Source organism: Sorex araneus, chromosome X (assembly GCF_027595985.1).
Source record: "Sorex araneus isolate mSorAra2 chromosome X, mSorAra2.pri, whole genome shotgun sequence".
Taxonomy (NCBI): Eukaryota; Metazoa; Chordata; class Mammalia; order Eulipotyphla; family Soricidae; genus Sorex; species Sorex araneus.
The window spans coordinates 319,414,210-319,431,403 of NC_073313.1; the positions used below are offsets into that span (position 1 = coordinate 319,414,210).

The 17,194-nt window shown below is 38.5% G+C and overlaps 1 protein-coding gene across 5 annotated transcripts in view; it reads right to left on the bottom strand.

Moving 5' to 3' along the window:
• Positions 1-16,970, bottom strand: part of EFEMP1 (EGF containing fibulin extracellular matrix protein 1) — a 72,043-nt gene extending 55,073 nt beyond the window's left edge. The window contains exons 1-5 of one of the 5 annotated variants that reach the window (XM_055121738.1): positions 16,866-16,880; positions 10,120-10,223; positions 8,756-8,843; positions 3,794-3,842; positions 3,230-3,643 (exon numbers count right to left, since the gene is read on the bottom strand). In XM_055121738.1, the coding sequence (XP_054977713.1) occupies positions 3,230-3,643; positions 3,794-3,842; positions 8,756-8,836 (544 nt within the window). In that variant the 5' untranslated portion in view covers positions 8,837-8,843; positions 10,120-10,223; positions 16,866-16,880. Of the gene's footprint in view, positions 1-3,229; positions 3,644-3,793; positions 3,843-8,755; positions 8,844-9,772; positions 9,791-9,949; positions 9,972-10,119; positions 10,461-16,865 lie in introns of those variants that run through there. The other 4 variants (XM_004609204.2, XM_055121737.1, XM_055121740.1 and 1 more) reach the window with 4 other exon arrangements.
• Between the last annotated feature and the right edge of the window lie 224 nt (positions 16,971-17,194).

Sequence of the window (17,194 nt, forward strand, 5' to 3'; positions counted from 1 at the left end):
ATATGATTATGACTATACAATACTGAAATTATCTTCATACAAATTCATATCTCCCAATGATGGCAACTATCAAGTGAAATTTTTGTGCAAATTCCTCCCTCAGCATAATTTTTGGTTGAAAAAAGTTACCTGAAAAAAAAACAGACTGAATTGGTGTTTGAACATTATGTTGTGTTTTAAATGCTTTGTTTTTGCTCAACATTGATGAAGGGAACAATAGATTGTTTCCACTAAATATTAAAGCTAGTTAAAAAATTTATAAAGTAAAATATACTTAAAATACCTAATGATATTTAAATTATTCAGCGCCATCTGTGATGGGTAATAGTGCATTAAAGGGTAAAACTAGCTTTAACATTGAAACATAGTACAGGTTTCAGCCATTACATAAAAATGTCTCCAGCTTTAGGTTCTGTAATAATAAACTATACCTATTGAAAAATAAATGTGGAAAAAAGAAATAATTTTAACACAAATATGACTCATCTGTAGGCATTCATTTATTCCAATCCAGAGACCATGGTACATGTGTTTGGATTACTGGATTTAAGTATAAAATATTTAAAAGGGAGTGGAGATCCTATTAAAACAGAAGGCTCCTCAAACTACAATGATGTCAGTAATATAGGTCCTTAGAGCACATTATTGTTTTAAGTGGAAGTCCCCACACTTTCACATTGGTTATAAAACATTATTTTGTGCTGCTGGCCTGGAATAAGAAAGTCATACATCTGCAGGCAATTAGAAGAAACTGGACTGCATGTTTGATTAGCTCAATAATAAACGGGCACAAGTGTGACTCGACTTATGCTAGTCAGATTCCCTAGACAGATTATCCTGTTGTTATCATATGATATAACTCCCTTTTATCAACAATTAAGTAAATCCACATTTATAGGCACTTTGCAAAATTGTATGGTTGGAAGAAATCCAACTTAAGCCTTAAGTCATCCAAAAAACTTTTAATCCAGCTTTCAGTGATGTAGACCCCAATCCCATGTTTTAGAAATGGGATGAATTATGCAAAACAGTTTGGAATAGAAATACTCTTTTACCAATAGTCAATAAATATTTACTTAGCATCTATCATAAGTGAGACAGTTAGTAATTTTAGCTTACAACTACAAAAATTCCCAAAGAATAATAAACATTCTAATACATGAAAAGTATGATTTTAAGAGAGACTATTTTGAAGAAAATTAAATAGGATTTATTATTGTGATTATTTTAGTTTGGGGCCATATTCAGCACTGTTTGGAGCTTACTCCTGACTCAGGGTTCATTCCTGATTTGGGACCTAATAAAGTGCCAGAAATCAAGCCCTGGTTGGCTGTGTACAAGACAAATACCCTATCTGCTATACTATTTCTTTGGTCCAGGATTTAATTTTTATTACTCAAATTTTATTTTATAGTTTCTATTGTAATCAGTGCATATTATATGAACTTAGTCTTATTCAAAAACTTCATATGGTTCTAGACAGTTCTCAGATTTAACCACATTGTCTTATGGAAAATGACCCATTTATTTATCTGTTTTTTCCTAATTACTTCAAAGTATTATATCTGAAATGTGAAAACATTCGTTATATAAAAGTTAGTACTTAAAAAATTTCAGCAAAACTTTTGTTTCAGAAAATTACTACCAAACCTTTTAATTGTATATTTAAATAGCACAATTAAAAATTATTATCTTAAGTACATCCAAGGAGTGTTTTTTTTTATCAATGTTGACTCAGATACATACTATATATGAAAAACCTCATGAGGTTGTATCCTTGACATAATCTTAAATATCTGAATATCAAGCAGATGCTGAAGCATTCATCATTGATATTGGAATTCTGACTCATGACAGTAACACAAAACAGATGCTAATACAATGCGCCCTCTGAAAAGTGACACCATCACAGTATGAGTTAGCTCTTGATGTGGGGTGCTTAAAATTTGAACACAAAGTGTAAAATAATGAAAGTCAGAACACAATAGTTTTCCTTACTTCATTTAAAAGCCACTTAGAATTTATGCAAAAATAGAATTGAACAGTGGTGAATAAAGGACAGCAGCATACCAATGAGCCAGAAGGTGTTTCTTCTACCTAGTGCACGGCTTAGGTGGTCCTGTTTGAATCATTCAGTACCAAGGGAAGAGACGCTCTTTTCCTCACTCGTATGTAGGGAGAAGGTAAGAATTCCTGTGTCCTTTCCACAGACCATTCACTGTGTAACAGTCACTTGTCTATTGTTTGGGGCCTTCTCTGTTAGCCCCTGACACTGAAAAAGGCATCTGGAGCTCCTATGGCCCATTATAATTTTACAATCTCTAAATCAGGTCTTGTAAAATGAGTTTACAAAGTAGAAGAGAGGGCAACAAAATCCCTTAGCACAGTGCACTTTGCTAATATTGCACGTCTTCAAAGCCCAAGATTCTTATCACTTTGCTAGTATGAGTTTACAGCTGTTTCTGGAATACGCAGTGATGTGTACTTTTTGTGAAAATAAACACAAAAGCACAGGCAAACTGTGCCATGGTGTAAGTGATAGAAGTGATATGTGCTCAAATGAAAGGTTTAAAACAGAGATATATGTGAGCAGGAGAGAACCCCTCAGAGATAATAAGAGACGGTTTCTCAATGCCTCAGAGGAAAAAATGTTAGTGCCAGTTTCAGTGAAAGAAACCTTGAGAAACCAAGTGGGACATTTATGGAGTAGCTGGATAGCACAAACTCAAATTCCAAATGAATAAATTGACTACTACTTCTGATCACTCTCATTCTGGTCCTGCCTGCCTAGGCTTAAAAGCTGTTTTTCTCCATGTGAATTTTGGTTCTGAAACTTGGCAGCTGATTGGAGCCACTTGGGGAGCCCTGGAAAGTCCTGATGCCTAGAACTCACCTCCAGCAGCTGCAATTTAGTTGGGCTGGGTGTGGTTGGGATATCAGAAAGTTAAGAAAGCTCCCAAGTGGTTTTAAATATGTGCAACTAAGGATGAGAACCACTCTGATGAACTCTTTGAGCTAGTTTCCTCATCTGTAAAATAATGATAATAATTATGTTTCAGCAATTTACTGAAAGTAATTTTAGGATTATTGCAATGATTTATGCGTGGTGTTTTCTAGTTGTCCCTCAAGTGCTAATGGGAGTGGTTTGCAATAATAATAAAATGCGCACTGTTTTCATCCTCACCATGAAGTACACTTAGGTAACGTTAACATAACAAGTTATGCTTACCTTGGCACGCATTATGCTCACTCTGCTCAAAGCCTGAGGCACACTGGATCCCATCAGGATTGGAGGAGGGAATGCGCTGAGATTCAGCAGGGTTTCTCCGAAAGACAAAATTATTTCGGCCAGTTTGCACTTCGGGGCCTGCAACTGCAGCAGCACTGGCAACAAAACCACCCCCAGGCATCACTCCACTGGCTGCCATGCCAGTGGCTGAGGCACCTCCGGAGGCTGTGCCTGAAGTTGCAGCTGCATTTGCTGCTGCGGCCATGGTTTCTGCTGCAGGTACTTCTTGTTGAGGTTGCTCATTATTGACAATAATCTGGGCTGTTTTAGGAAGGCAGAGGTATCCTCCATAGTGGTTGACACATTTCATGCCACCTTTGCAAGCATCTGGGACAATGTCACATTCGTCAATATCTAGGGTCAGTAATAAAAGAAGTCAGTAATTTTCTGAGAAGGGAAACTTACCATATCAAAAGATATGAGTTGTCTTTTTGGTATAATTCGAGTGGGAGAGGAAGAATGACACAGGAGGTGGAGGCAGAAAGCTCCTCTCAATTGGCTTACCTTTGCACTGCTGTCTTACAGGATCCCACTCGTATCCATCTGTGCATTGCTGTGAAGAGAACATACAACATGTGGTCAAAAATGTTAATTAGTATGCTATTCCCTAAGAAATGACTCTAACAGTTTTGTTTCTGTGGCAAAATTTTTTCTCTCAAGTCATAGGTAGATAGTGAGGTAGATAGTTGAACAGCCTCTAACTTTCCTCTGTATTAAAAAACAAATCTATACACTAAATATTTTTCGTGTTTGCAGGAGGTGTATTTTCAACTTCTTCCACTTACCAGCTTCCTCATTTTCTCTATTGTATTTAGTATACTTGCCAATCACTACTTCTTGAAATTATTTTCTGTCTTGTTATTAACCTGCTTCAATCTGATTTGTCTCACCCTCTTCCTCCTCCTGCTTTTGTTGTTCATTCTTTTCCATTGTAGCACTGTTGCACTGTTGTAACGTTGTTCATCGATTTGCTTGATCAGGCACCAGTAACGTCTCCATTGCGAGACTTCGTATTACTGTTTTTGACATATTGAATACACCATGTGGAGCTTGTCAGGCTCTGCCGTGCAGGTGAGATACTTTCGGTAGCTTGCCGGGCTCTCTGAGAAGGTCAGAGGAATTGAACCTGGGTCGGCCATGTGCAAGGCAAATGTCCTACCTGCTGTGCTATCACTCCAGTCCACTTTTTCCATTGTAATAATGACAAAAAAAATCAACTGAGGTATTTTTTTCTCCCCCTTGCTTGTTCCTGTTCTCATGTAACTCACAGGTCCATAGAGAAGGCTGAAAGATTTCATGTTGGAGCTAGATATTAGGTGCCATAACATAACGAAAATAATGACAAATTCTGCCTGACACCGTGAGGTTATATGATAGACTGTGAGGTTATATCATAGGCTGGAAAAGAGGATTTTTATAGGGGAGGCCTCAAATTAATTTGAGTGGGACTTTTACGGAGACAGGAATTCTAGCAGGGGGACCGTATGTATAAAGGTGCAAAATTGTTAAAGAGGGAAGGAGCTGTGAGTGGATTTAGTGGGTCACACTGAGATCTGAGAGATAAGCAGGACCAAAGGTCGGAAGTCTTGTTTTTCGGACATGTAGGAACTGAATTTTGCCCTGCAGGTCAATGAACGTCGAATTTTATTATGTTTGAGAATCAAGCAGCATGAGTATTATAATGTGGACTTCTGAGATCACCCAGAGCATATGGTCAGAGTTCTGGGTAGAGGCAGGGGACAGGGTATGAGAATTCCTAATGAGTATCTTAAGTGATTCTGATTCAGGTCTTATGGGCTCTTTTTTGAGAAATGCTGTTAAAAGTGATAAGTGAACCCTGAAGAATTTTTAAGCTCAAGAAAATATTTGATCAGACACAGATTTGAGGAAGATGATTCAGGGTGGGTTGAACAAACAGAATAAACCAACAAATAAACTTAAATCCTCTTAATAGAGTTAAGAGTTGCTTCAGCACACAGCAGATGTTTGGCAAGTAAAGAGCTGAATGAAGACCAAGAGATCAGTTTAGGTATTACTGATATCTCAAACTTAATAAAGTGCAAACAAAACTCACTTTAATCTCCCAAACTAATTCTACTCTCCTTACCACTGCCCAAGGCACCAACACCTTTCTCAGGATCAAGATTACAATGTTATTATCAACTTTTTCAAAAAATTTCCTCCAACTTCTGATTGATGGTCATTTTTATATCTAGCTGCAGTGATAAAAAAGTATTTGGCCTTTTGAGTAGGCAAGGCTCTTTAGCTATTCATTTCTTTACCCTTGTACACATCATCATCATCATCATCATCATCATACCGTTGATTGTCGAATTTCTTGAGTGGTCTCAGTAACGTCTCCATTAGTCCTAGCCCTGAGATTTTAGAAGCCTCTCTTTACTCGTCCTTTCCAATGGTGCCCCATTGGAGGCTCTTTCGGGGTCAGGGGAATAAGATCCATCATTGTTACTGGTTTTAGCATAGGAATACGCCATGGGGAGCTTGCAAGACTCTCCCATTGTACATAGACCATGAAAATTTTCTTGTTCTCTTGGTAACATAAGGACATCTAATATTCTTCATCTGATCTCTTGAACACCTGTCATTGCCTATTAACATGTCTACATTCTTTCCACTTTCCAGTTCTAGTCCATCTGACCTTGTTACCGCGTGGACTTGATTTATTTATTTTCACTTCTTTTGCTCTTGATTATGCCAGTATTTCTGACTCAGCAGCATGATCTGCCTTTATAGGTTAGTTCAAAGTCATCTCTTCCTTTAAGAACTAGAATATATACCTATCTCCTTTAATAGTCTGTATTGACATTATTAATCTCTTTGTCTCTCAATAGTATATTCAAGTATTTTCCAGAGAAAATTACCCAAATTTAAGATCTGAGTTTTATCAGCAAACAAATAATCTTAAATCATTTTAATAGTAGTTAGAATTGCTTATTCATACAGCAAATACTTGACAAGAAAATAGCTAAAAAGAACTAACAAATGATTTTATTTTATGTTTTATTGAGATAAGATTATTTACAGGATTCCAGGTGTTTTAGGGGTCCTATTTCAAATATCCTTGAGGTATATGTTACCATACCACAACCAATATCAAAGTACTAATATCCCTACTATTCATAGCTTCTTCTATAAAAGTAACTTTTAGGTTAGACAAAATAAACATTCACTTGAGTAATCCAGTGGGTTACTAAAGAGAGAATACTTGCAGTTTGTTGTAGGAATTTTGTTCCAGCACATTTAACAGAGTTCTACAATTAAGCAAGCCTAGACTGAACCTAACTTTACTACCTGCTGGCTGTGGAGCCTTAAATAAATTAGATACTCTACCAGCAGCTGAAGATGAGCCACTTACCTCATACCTTGGTGTGAAGATACAAAGAGATAGAATCTCCACAGTGGAATACTTTAAAAAATGGGTTACTTATTGTTCTTTAATCACAATGTATAAAGCATACTCAATTAATTAAAAAAGACTTAATCTTAGTCCAGAAATGATGTCTTTCCTGAGAAATCTGTTATAAAACTTGTGAACCCGGGGTTAGTGTTCTTAATATTGTAGTGTTTAATGCACAGGGAAACTTTTCTGTTAAGATGTAAGATGTAGATGATTAGTAATAGGAGAGGACCATAAGATAAATATTTGTAAAACTATTAGATGCTATAGCCAGGGAAAGCTAATATAATTTTAATTCATTATAAAGATTGCTAGTGGGGCTGGAGCAATAGTAGGGGGCAGGGCACTTGTCCTGCATGCTGCCAATCCAGGTTTGATCACTGGTATTCCTTAGGGGTTCCCTGAGTACCTCCAGGAGTAATTCCTGAATATAGAGCCACGGCGTGGCCCAAACTACCCCTTTCCCCCAAAAAAGTTGTCAATATGTGTAACTTAATGACAAAACATTTTCATTCGGAGATAAACAATGTATTCTTAATTTTTCTTGTATATTTCTCTTCAACAGAGGAAGAAACTTTTTTTTTTTTTTTTGCTTTTTTGGGTCACACCCGGTGATGCACAGGGGTTATTTCTGGTTCATGCACTCAGGAATTACTCCTGGTGGTGCTTGTGGGACCATATGGAATGCTGTGAATCAAACCCGGGTCTGCTGCATGCAAGGCAAACACCCTATTCCCTATGCTATTGCTCCAGTCCAGGAAGAAACTTATCACTAAATTTGAACTGGAGTGATAGCACAGTGGATAGGGCATTTGCCTTCCATGCAGCTGACCTGGGTTCGATTCTTCCATCCCGCTCGGAGAGCCCGGCAAGCTACCAAGAATATCCTGCCCACACTGCAGAGTCTGGCAAACTACCCGTGGAGTATTCAATGCGCCCAAAACAGTAACAACAAGTCTCACAATGGAGATGTTCCTGGTGCCTGCTTGAGAACAATGGGACAACAGTGCTATAGTGCATATATGTTAAACACTATTTAATTTATACTTAACATGCACAAAGGAATATTTTCCAGGTAAATATATTAATATTTTAGGAATAATATGGTCCTCCAAAATTGAGATGTTTATTTCCAGTAATTGACATTAGCATATATCCGGAACTTATTAAAAATATATTCACATTCTTTCAAGTGAGTTTATTTAATTTTATATTTTAAGCAACTAGAAAAATCTTTTAAATTCTAGTCCCATACAAATATCATTTGCCTGCCAAATGGATAAAAGTCTTAAAAACAAAAAACAGAGGTACAAACTCACTAATAGTGAGTTAAGTGCAGCTTTTCGTTCTTAACCACGTCCATTACTGGCAGTGTCTATCTGTGTGACGGGTGCTGACGATATTTTAAATATTTCATGAAATACTGTTTATGCTGTACAATTAACTAATTGAATTTACTTTGAAATATCAAATATACTAATTAGAAAATACAAAATGGAATTTTAGATACCATTTTTAAGCCCACTTTAGTAAATAGCATATCCTGTTATCAATTATTCTAGAAATGAAAATAGTATTTACAAATTCCATAAAGGTCACTAATATATAAGTACCAGGAACAAATAAGATGTGTGTTTCTGATGCTTTACATCCTTCCTTGACTTGGGTCTCACTCTGTATTTTTGGTTTTTATCTGCATGTGTCTTAGTAATCTAGACCTTTTAATTCTTTACAGCCATTAAATTAATGAATGTGTTGAAAACATGTAGCTTACTTCCGATTTTGCTTTAAGAGTTCCCCATTTTAACCTTCAGAAATAATCACATGTTGATTCCCATCTTGACCAGAAACCTAAGTGAACTTTTGGAAGAACCAAAGGCAATTTACAACTGATCTTCAACATGAACCATACTAGTGGTATTTTTTTTTTTTTAATGTCTCACCATCCACAGAATACAACCCACATAGATTGGCAGGGCTGGACAAAGTCTCCTTTGTGTCACAGAATCCCCTGAACCGCACTTATCTCAAATTCCATCGCCCCTTACCGTATATGTGATGGTTTCTTCGGTGTCCTGTGACATGACCAGTGCCAGAGTCAGCATTGTTAAGAAAAGAGTTTTCAACATCGTGAATCTCAAAGAGAAAAAACAGGACAGCCCTTTTTAGCATTTGAGGAGGTGTGGTGGTGGTGGGCCCTGTAACAAAACTTGATCAGTAGGTAAGCAGCACAGAAGGGAAGGGAGTGGTGGCTGAGACTCCGGGGTTTCCCAGGTTCCTACCTACCTTGTTAGCCCCAGTCCCAGCCCCCTTCTGCCCTTCTCTTCTTCATCTTTCCCTTTGGCCAAAAACTGGCTGAAGAATTGCATTTCCTTTACTCTACCAGGCTGCACCGAATAGATACAAAGAATACAGCAGCTTGCATTTTACAGGGTACCTACACAACAGGCTCCAAGAAGGATGGAAAGGAAAGAACAGGATAGTTCATTTGAAAGGAAATGGTGCATGTTTTCTTTTTGTAGAGACGGAGGTGGGGCACATTCCTTTGAACATGAAGATTTTCCCTAAAATTTCACCTCCAGTTAGTGAAGGTCCTCGTATAGCTTCAGCAGACAAGACCAGCGAGAGCCTGGGAATCAACATGAATCACCTTGGACTCAAACTTCAAACAAATGAAAACACCAAAACATAACTCCGGGAGCAATCCCCCCACCGCCTCCCCTTTCTAGCAGAATACCTGCGCCTCAGAGCTCCTTCCTCTTATTTAATCCCCAGTTTAAAAAGTCTGAAAACAGCATTTGCATGTCGCTCACGAGCGCAGCTTTGTTTTCAAGTTCTAGGTTGCCCGAAGGAGCATTTCTCTGTGCATTTCCCTCTGCCTCCAGAGCCCCGACCTTCAGGATCCTGGCTTCTTAGGGTCAGAAACAGGGAATCGTGCTGCAGCCCAGGATTCTAGTTTAGGAGGTAGTCCGGCATCCGTCCCCCAAGGAATAGAGCCCCCTCCCCTGCAGCCCCCACCCCAAATAGAAGTCCTTGGGAGCAGCTCAAAGGCTCCAGTTTCTCACCAGCCCTGGAATCCAGGTGCGACTTAAATCCTGCACACTGACCCCCCGCAACAATCAAGCCTCTTTCAGGGGCAAAGCCCTTTAGGCTGATTGTTGGCGCGCACACACACGCCACTCGCAACAGATGTCATTCCAGGACTCGCACATGCTGACAGATCGCATTCCTAGACCGCACACCTCCACCTCCGTTTCTGCCTGAGGTCTTGCACAGTCCCCGCAGTTCTTGAGTGCAGAGCACCGCTCAGGTCACCCCACCTATTACCCGGCGCGCGGCCCAGTGGGCACCGGGCAAGCGGGTGCTGCCTTGGCCTCAGGGGGGCTGGGCGGGGTGGGGGGGGGGCTCCTACCTGCGCGGCTGCGCTGCACTCCAGGCCGGGGCAGCTAGGGGAGAGCGCAGGGGAGGGCAGGCTGGTGGGTCTGAACTGGCGAGGTCTGGCAGTACTCGCGGCTGCTGAGGGAGGAGGAGGAAGGGAGGGAAAGGGAGGGCGAAGGGGGGCGGAAGAGCGAGTTGAGGGAGGCGCAAACAGAGCCCAGTTCTGCAAGCTGGCGGGAGAACAAGCCCGGCCGCTGGGTCCGCGCCCCCTCCTCTCAGTCCTCTTTGCCAGCCTCTAGCCCCAGGTTTCCAGATCAGCCCGAATTCCAGGTGAAGACGGCACATCCGACTCCTTGTGTCCGGGCTTGGGCTAGTCTTGGGGCATGATGCCCCTGTGTCTGTTCTGACTTGCGATTGCGTTAGTCTGCGGGGAAGGAAGTATCTCTTCCGGAGAGCTTCTGAGGATCCTGGAAAAATCTCTTTTAAAATTTAAAACAAACAAACAAACAACCCCCCCCCCCATAAGTTTTTAGCAGAGTAAATGAAATCCGTACTTAGACCTGGTGATTTCACCGCCCCTCCCCACACACAACTTAATTTTTGAGGGGGGGAGTGCCTGAGAGGGGTCAGCTTCTGGAAAGGTAGTACAAAGAGCATCCATGCAGCAAAGATTTATTATGACCTACTGTGTGCCTGGTGTTGGGAATAGGTTAATTAAGTAGACCTCACGTTAACTAAAATAGGGAGGTCTTATTTGTTTCCAGACTCTCAAACCTTTCCTTTTTTATAGGACCCTTTTTCTCATCTTCTGATTTTACTTTCCACTGGTCCACTTGCTGGAGTTCCGATACTGGTCATTTAAACTTGGCATTTCACTCTCACCTTTTATATAAGGATGGAATTTCAAGAATTTGGAGAGAGGGAATTTTCTTCAAATCGTACCACCCAGATGGCAGTTATCTTTGAAGGCTGCAACTTTAATGTTAGATTAATAATTTGCTCCCAACTCAGTCATGTCTTTTAAGAAGCAAATGCCAAATATATTTTCATGATTGAGACAATGTGCCAGCTGAAGATATTCAAATCTCCAGTTAGATTCAGTTTGTATCAAAACTTTGACTCAAGGAGGAAAACAGGAGAAAGGCTCCCTTCACTTCCCCACATGAAGGAAAGAGAAGCTGTCAGATCAAAATCTCTCTCTCTTTATTTCTGGGATACATAGTGGGTTACCCAAACCAAGACAGTTTGGTAGCAAGCCACACAATATTAACAAAATCAGCGATCCATGGCCAGTTTTTGCTTGACTATATGGGATTTTGCCAATACTGTTAAATTTTTTACTTCCAAAGTTTGAATTAATTTGCTTTTCTCATTTATTAATGACCTTTAAAACTAAAAAGGAATCTGTATGTATAATATATACTAAAATATAAAAAATAATGTATACATATGTTATATTTTGCATATAATAGCACTGTAGCACTGTCATCCCATTGTTCATTGATTTGCTCGAGCAGGCACCAGTAATGTCTCCATTGTGAGACTTCTTATTCCTGTCTTTGGCATATCAAATATGCCATGGGTCTGCTTGTCAGGCTCTGCCGCGCGGGCTGAATACATTCGATAGCTTGCCTTCTCTCTGAGAGGGATGGAGGAATTGAACCTGGGTCAGCTGCGTGCAAGGCAAATGCCCTACCTGCTGTGCTATCTCTCCAGTCCTTGTATATAATCTATAATAAAAAGATCTGTCCAGACATTTTTTCCTTAGTGAACTCTTTTCAACTGCTGATTTGTTATATTTATTTGAACACCTTATGACTAAATTTGTTAAGATAAATATGTCACTGATTTTCATCTTGTCTCCCAACCTACTATACTTTCTAGCTTTCCTGTCTCAACTAATAGCAATTTCATTTTTGTCTTTGTTAAGATCTAAGATTATGGCATTATCCTTGATTTCTCTGTTTCTTATACACCTTCTATTCAATTCTTGATAAATCCCTCTTGGTTCCATGCTCAAAATATATCCAAAACAGATCATCAGACTAAATCAAATAATTTTTAGTCTCAAGAAATCTCCATGGTGTTTTCCATAGACGCTTTGCCAATTTACATTCCCATCAACAGTGTACAATAGTTCCTTTTTCCTTCATACTGTTTCCAACTTTTGTTGTTTCCAATCTTTTTGATACAGGCCATCCTCACAGTGGTGAGGTAATAACTCATTATAGTTTTGTTTTACATTTCCCTAATAAGTGATGCAAAGCATGTTTTCATGTCCCTATGAGCCATCTGTTTGTGTTCTTTGAAGAAATGTCTGTAAGGTCATTTGGTCAGCTTTTGATTCAGCTGCTTGCTTTTTTGTTATTGTTGTTAAATTGCACTTATTCTTTATATATTTTGGATACCACCCTCCTTGTCAGATGTGATATTCAAATATTCTCTTGTAATAGTTAGGTTGTCTTTTCATTTTTATGTTAATTTTGTTGTTGTGTAATGGTCTTTTAATTTGATATATTGATTTTTTTTAAAGTTCTGGCTTTTATTTCCCTTGCCAATGAAGTTGAATCTCCAGTTAGACTCAGTTCATATCATACAGTACATCACTTATGTTTTCTTCTATGTAGTTTAGGGTCTCTCTGGTAGATAATTTCTTATTCTTTTATACTCTTTTATGATATCTCAAACTTTCTTCTCTGTAGTTAAACGTTTCTAAATTTATTAAGTTACATAATGATGCTTTTTCTTTTTCATTATCTATCTTTAAATTTGTTTTGGGGGGTGGAGAGATAGTACTGTGGGTAGGGTGCTTGCCTTTCACCTGGCTTTCCTGGGTTCAATCTCCAGCACTCTTTATGGTAACCTGAATCCAATCACTGGCATGTTCAATTCCTGCCACTCAGGTCCCCTGAGCCTGCCAGGAGTGATTCTTGAGTGCAGTGCTAGGATTAAGCTCTGAGCACAGCCGAGTGTGACCCTAAAACAACAACAAAACTCACCCTTAAATCAAAATTTGCCTCCTGGCAAATTTACTTTTCAAACAAGCTTGTCATTTTACTTGAGTTATTCATTCTTACTTATATAACTGGTTGCCTCCACAAAATTTTCTGCATATGCTTTTGTGCTAGCTGATTTTGTTTTCTTGCATATGATATTGCAATTTTAGGGAAACCTCTTTTATATGGAGGTCATGAATGGGGTGGGGGTGATGATGATGTTGTTGACAACTTTGATGAGCACTGTTGTCAGTGGAGTATAAGAAGAACCATCAGGAGAGAGAGTTCCATGTTACCTTGCACTTCCATGGCTACCCCTGAATCTTATTCTTGTCTATTATTCTCTACTTCTGAAAAGAGGGTAGACAGAGTGATAGGGAAGGACACTTATCCAGTCTAGCTTCCACTAGCCTAAAATACCAGAACTTGGCCTTATTTATTTTGGGCTTCAGAGTTGTATTTCTGCCAACAGTACAGCTTTTCACCCAAGTCTAACAGTTAACTGATATTATGGAGTATTATTTTCCTATTCCAACAAGGGTAGGTCAACCAATAATAAAAACAGTGGATAGGGTTGGAGATATGACACAAAGGAAAGGCATTTGTCTACATGCAGCCAACAATTGTTAATCTCCAAGCACCACCAAAAGTAATTCCTGAACATAGATGCAGGACTAAGCCCTTAGAACTGCCAGGTGTGGACCATCTTCCTCTCTGGTCAAAAAATACAACAATGGATACTGCCATGCTATGATCCAGTTATCTTCACGAACTGAGCTCACATTTTTACTCTGTACCATGGTCACCTATATTTAGATGTATTAAATTATGTGTCTCTAATGAAAATCAGGTTGTTAGGCTTTTTTCTGTGGTATGAAGGTGATTTTTGGTTGTTCTTTAATCGGAACCTTGCTTACTAGCATTTACTCTGCAATTTTCAGAAGTCCTTTTTAAAAATGTGTTCTCTCAGTTATTGCCTTTACTTTTAAATGATCTTAATGTTGTCTTTTGAGAGAAAATATTTTAATTTTGATGAACTAATTTATTCATCGTTTTTCCATTTATGTTTTATCCTATTAAAAATATTACCTTGGACTATTTTAAGCCTCCTAAACCTCAGTTTCTGATTATGAAAAATGGAAAGGATGACACTCTCTGCTTCTTAAGGATGTTATGAGAATTGGATAAGAAGTTTGTGTCAAATATCCAATACATAAAATTATTCTTAAATATTAGATGTATATTATCTGTAGACCATTTTTCCATCTTAAGAGAATCCAATATCTTGTAGTTATCATTTCTACTTCCAACAATAAAGTTTATTTATCCTAATTAGTCTAAAATGAGGAAATCAGTAATGACATTCTCTGGAATTGCTTTAGGGCAAAGCCATTGTTTTCACTTTGGATCAATCAGAATTGCATGAATGCATTTCTTTTCCAAAATCACATGAAAGACTCTCTGAGAGCAGAAGAGAACACCAGAAGAGAACAATGAAACCCATTTCTTCTTTTGCCACTGACAGTCATGTTACAGTCCTCAGGTAGGTAAATAGGCTTGAGCAACAGTTGTAATAAACATTGCCCAGGGCCAACAAATAGGAATAGTCTGGATATTTGGTGGATTGTTCACAGGAAGTACTGACCTAGGACTCAATTTGTTTTCACTGATCTAGCATCATGTTTTAATTTTTAAACTATAAGACAGAAAAATAAGCAGAAAAAAGTCTAACCTGGATTATATTTATATTTATACAATTATAGTTGTAAAATATAATTTATTAAGGCAGAAAAATGCCAACAAACCACAATAATCATGACCTGATTATTGAACTTGAAAATCAATCAAATGTAACCTTGGGTCTAACTGTGTGTGTGTGTGTGTGTGTGTGTGTGTGTGTGTGTGTGTGTGTGTGGTCACACCCAGCTGTGTTCAGGCTTTACTCCTGGCCCTGACCTCAGGAACTACTCCTAGTGGGCTCAGTAGAACATATGGAGTGCCAGATATGATCCTGGGTTATGTGTATACAAGCTTCTTACCCCCATATTATTTCCTGGGCTCCAAGATACCAGTTTCATGAGATAATGTATTACCTTCTGGTTCAAACCAGTTTGAGTTAGTTATTTAGTCACTAACAGCAGAAAATGTGCTTATTATTACATGAGGTAGCCGACCCTGAGACTCATGGTCCTCTCAATGTGTTGAGCCTGTGTCCTGTACTCCGGAGTGGCTCATGGGTTCTGTAAGAGGCTCTTTGGAGAGATTCCCAGACTTTAGGTCCTTGGGTGAGTTAAGCATTCTAGTCAGTTTGGATACACTTCAGAATTTTCTCTATACCTATAGCCTCATCTACATCTCTCTGTTTGTGTGTGATTTTCTGATATAAGACTTGAATTCTCTTCATTAATACTTTAATAAATCAAATCTGCTATATCTTCACATAATTTGAAAGGCAACTAGTGATGACTTTTGTAAAAGAACTTTCTGCCTCTCAGTTTACAAGATATTATGTACAACACAAAGAATCACTTATGTCATAATATTTTATTTAATATTTACCTTTTAATTTCTTTACTGTGGTTTAAACATTGTGGTTTGAATGCTGTGGTTTGCAAAGATGTTCATGATGTATTTGTTACAAGCATTCAATATTTCAACTCTAATCCCACCATCACTGTGACCTTCCCTCCATTATTGTCTCCATTTTCCTAACCACCCCTCAATACTGCCCCCATAGCAGACCCAAAATAATTTATTTTATATTTCTTGTTACCAGTAAATGGCTAGTGGAATTATCAAAAGTACTTCAGTAAAATAAAATTTGTGAGAATTGTTATATCTCGCTATGGGACCAATAGGTCCTTGCCTGAGGATTTGCTAAGCTGCTATAATGGCTACTAGTTGAGCCTTCTATGTTAATGTTTTTGTAAATTGAGTTTAGTTGGCTTCTATGTTAAATTCCCATCCAATATGGTATGCTCCTTCTGGGGTGCTAATATTGTAGAGTTTGGAGATGTTGCTCCAGAAAATCCAGAATATTATACTGGGCAGTTAGCTTATATAGCAATGGTGGTGTAATGTGAGTGTGGCTTCTGGGGTATGGAAGGTAGGGACATTGTCCTGCCACCACTCTGAGATAGCCTGGAGTGTTCAGCCAAAAATGTTTCTTTTAAAAAATTCCTTGAAAATAACTAGAAGTCTTAAGGGCCACAGGGTCTCTAATTATTGTGAAATAAAATTTTCTTGTTGGGTAGGTGGATGCACATTTGGCAGTGTTTAGGACTTATTCCTGGTTATGAGCCCAGAAATAATTTCTGGCAGGCTTGGGGTGTTGGGAATCAAACCCAGGTAGACTGAATGCAAGACAAACGCCTTACCCAATGTACTAACACCCTGGACCCAAGCCAAAAATTCTACGGCTAAAACCTGATTAAGAATATTCACTAGAGTGTGAGCAATGGAAAAGTGATATCTGGGGTAGGGATGGTAAATAAATTCAGCAAAAAGGTAGTAAAGATGTAACAAATGGAAATTAATGGTAAGTTGATCAATGCATCCTGGTTAGTTCAAGACTTTTTGGTTTTTGCTTCATTATTTCCATGTCCTTGGAAAAATCTCATTTCCAGGCAAAAATTAAGGAATGTATAGTGAAAAGGTACAGGGGAAAATCAGGAGCAGTAAGTAGCCAGAAGTTTTTGCCTGGACTTTGCCATGTTGTACAAAGTGAACAATATTTATAGGTAGCTTTATAGTATATTTTCTTGTTGCTATCATATTTACTCACCTGTACTTTTGATGCTCTAACTTACTCTTGATTTATTTTCTCTAGCATTACTGTCCTATTTCTCGGGATATTTCAACCTTTATGGTAGTTGACAAGGATTCCCAAAGTAATTCCTGAAATTTATAAAAATGGAAAACTTTCAGGTCCTATAGCATAGATAGAGGAAAGGGTAGATGGACTAGCAGTAGTATAAAAAGAGTTATCAAGACCAAGAATCTGGCTATTAGTACTGATGACATGGCAACATTTTGTACTTTTAGTAGTTTAAATTGTTTATGTGTGCTGATGAGACTAGATACACAGTGACTACTTTGTTTACAATTCATGGT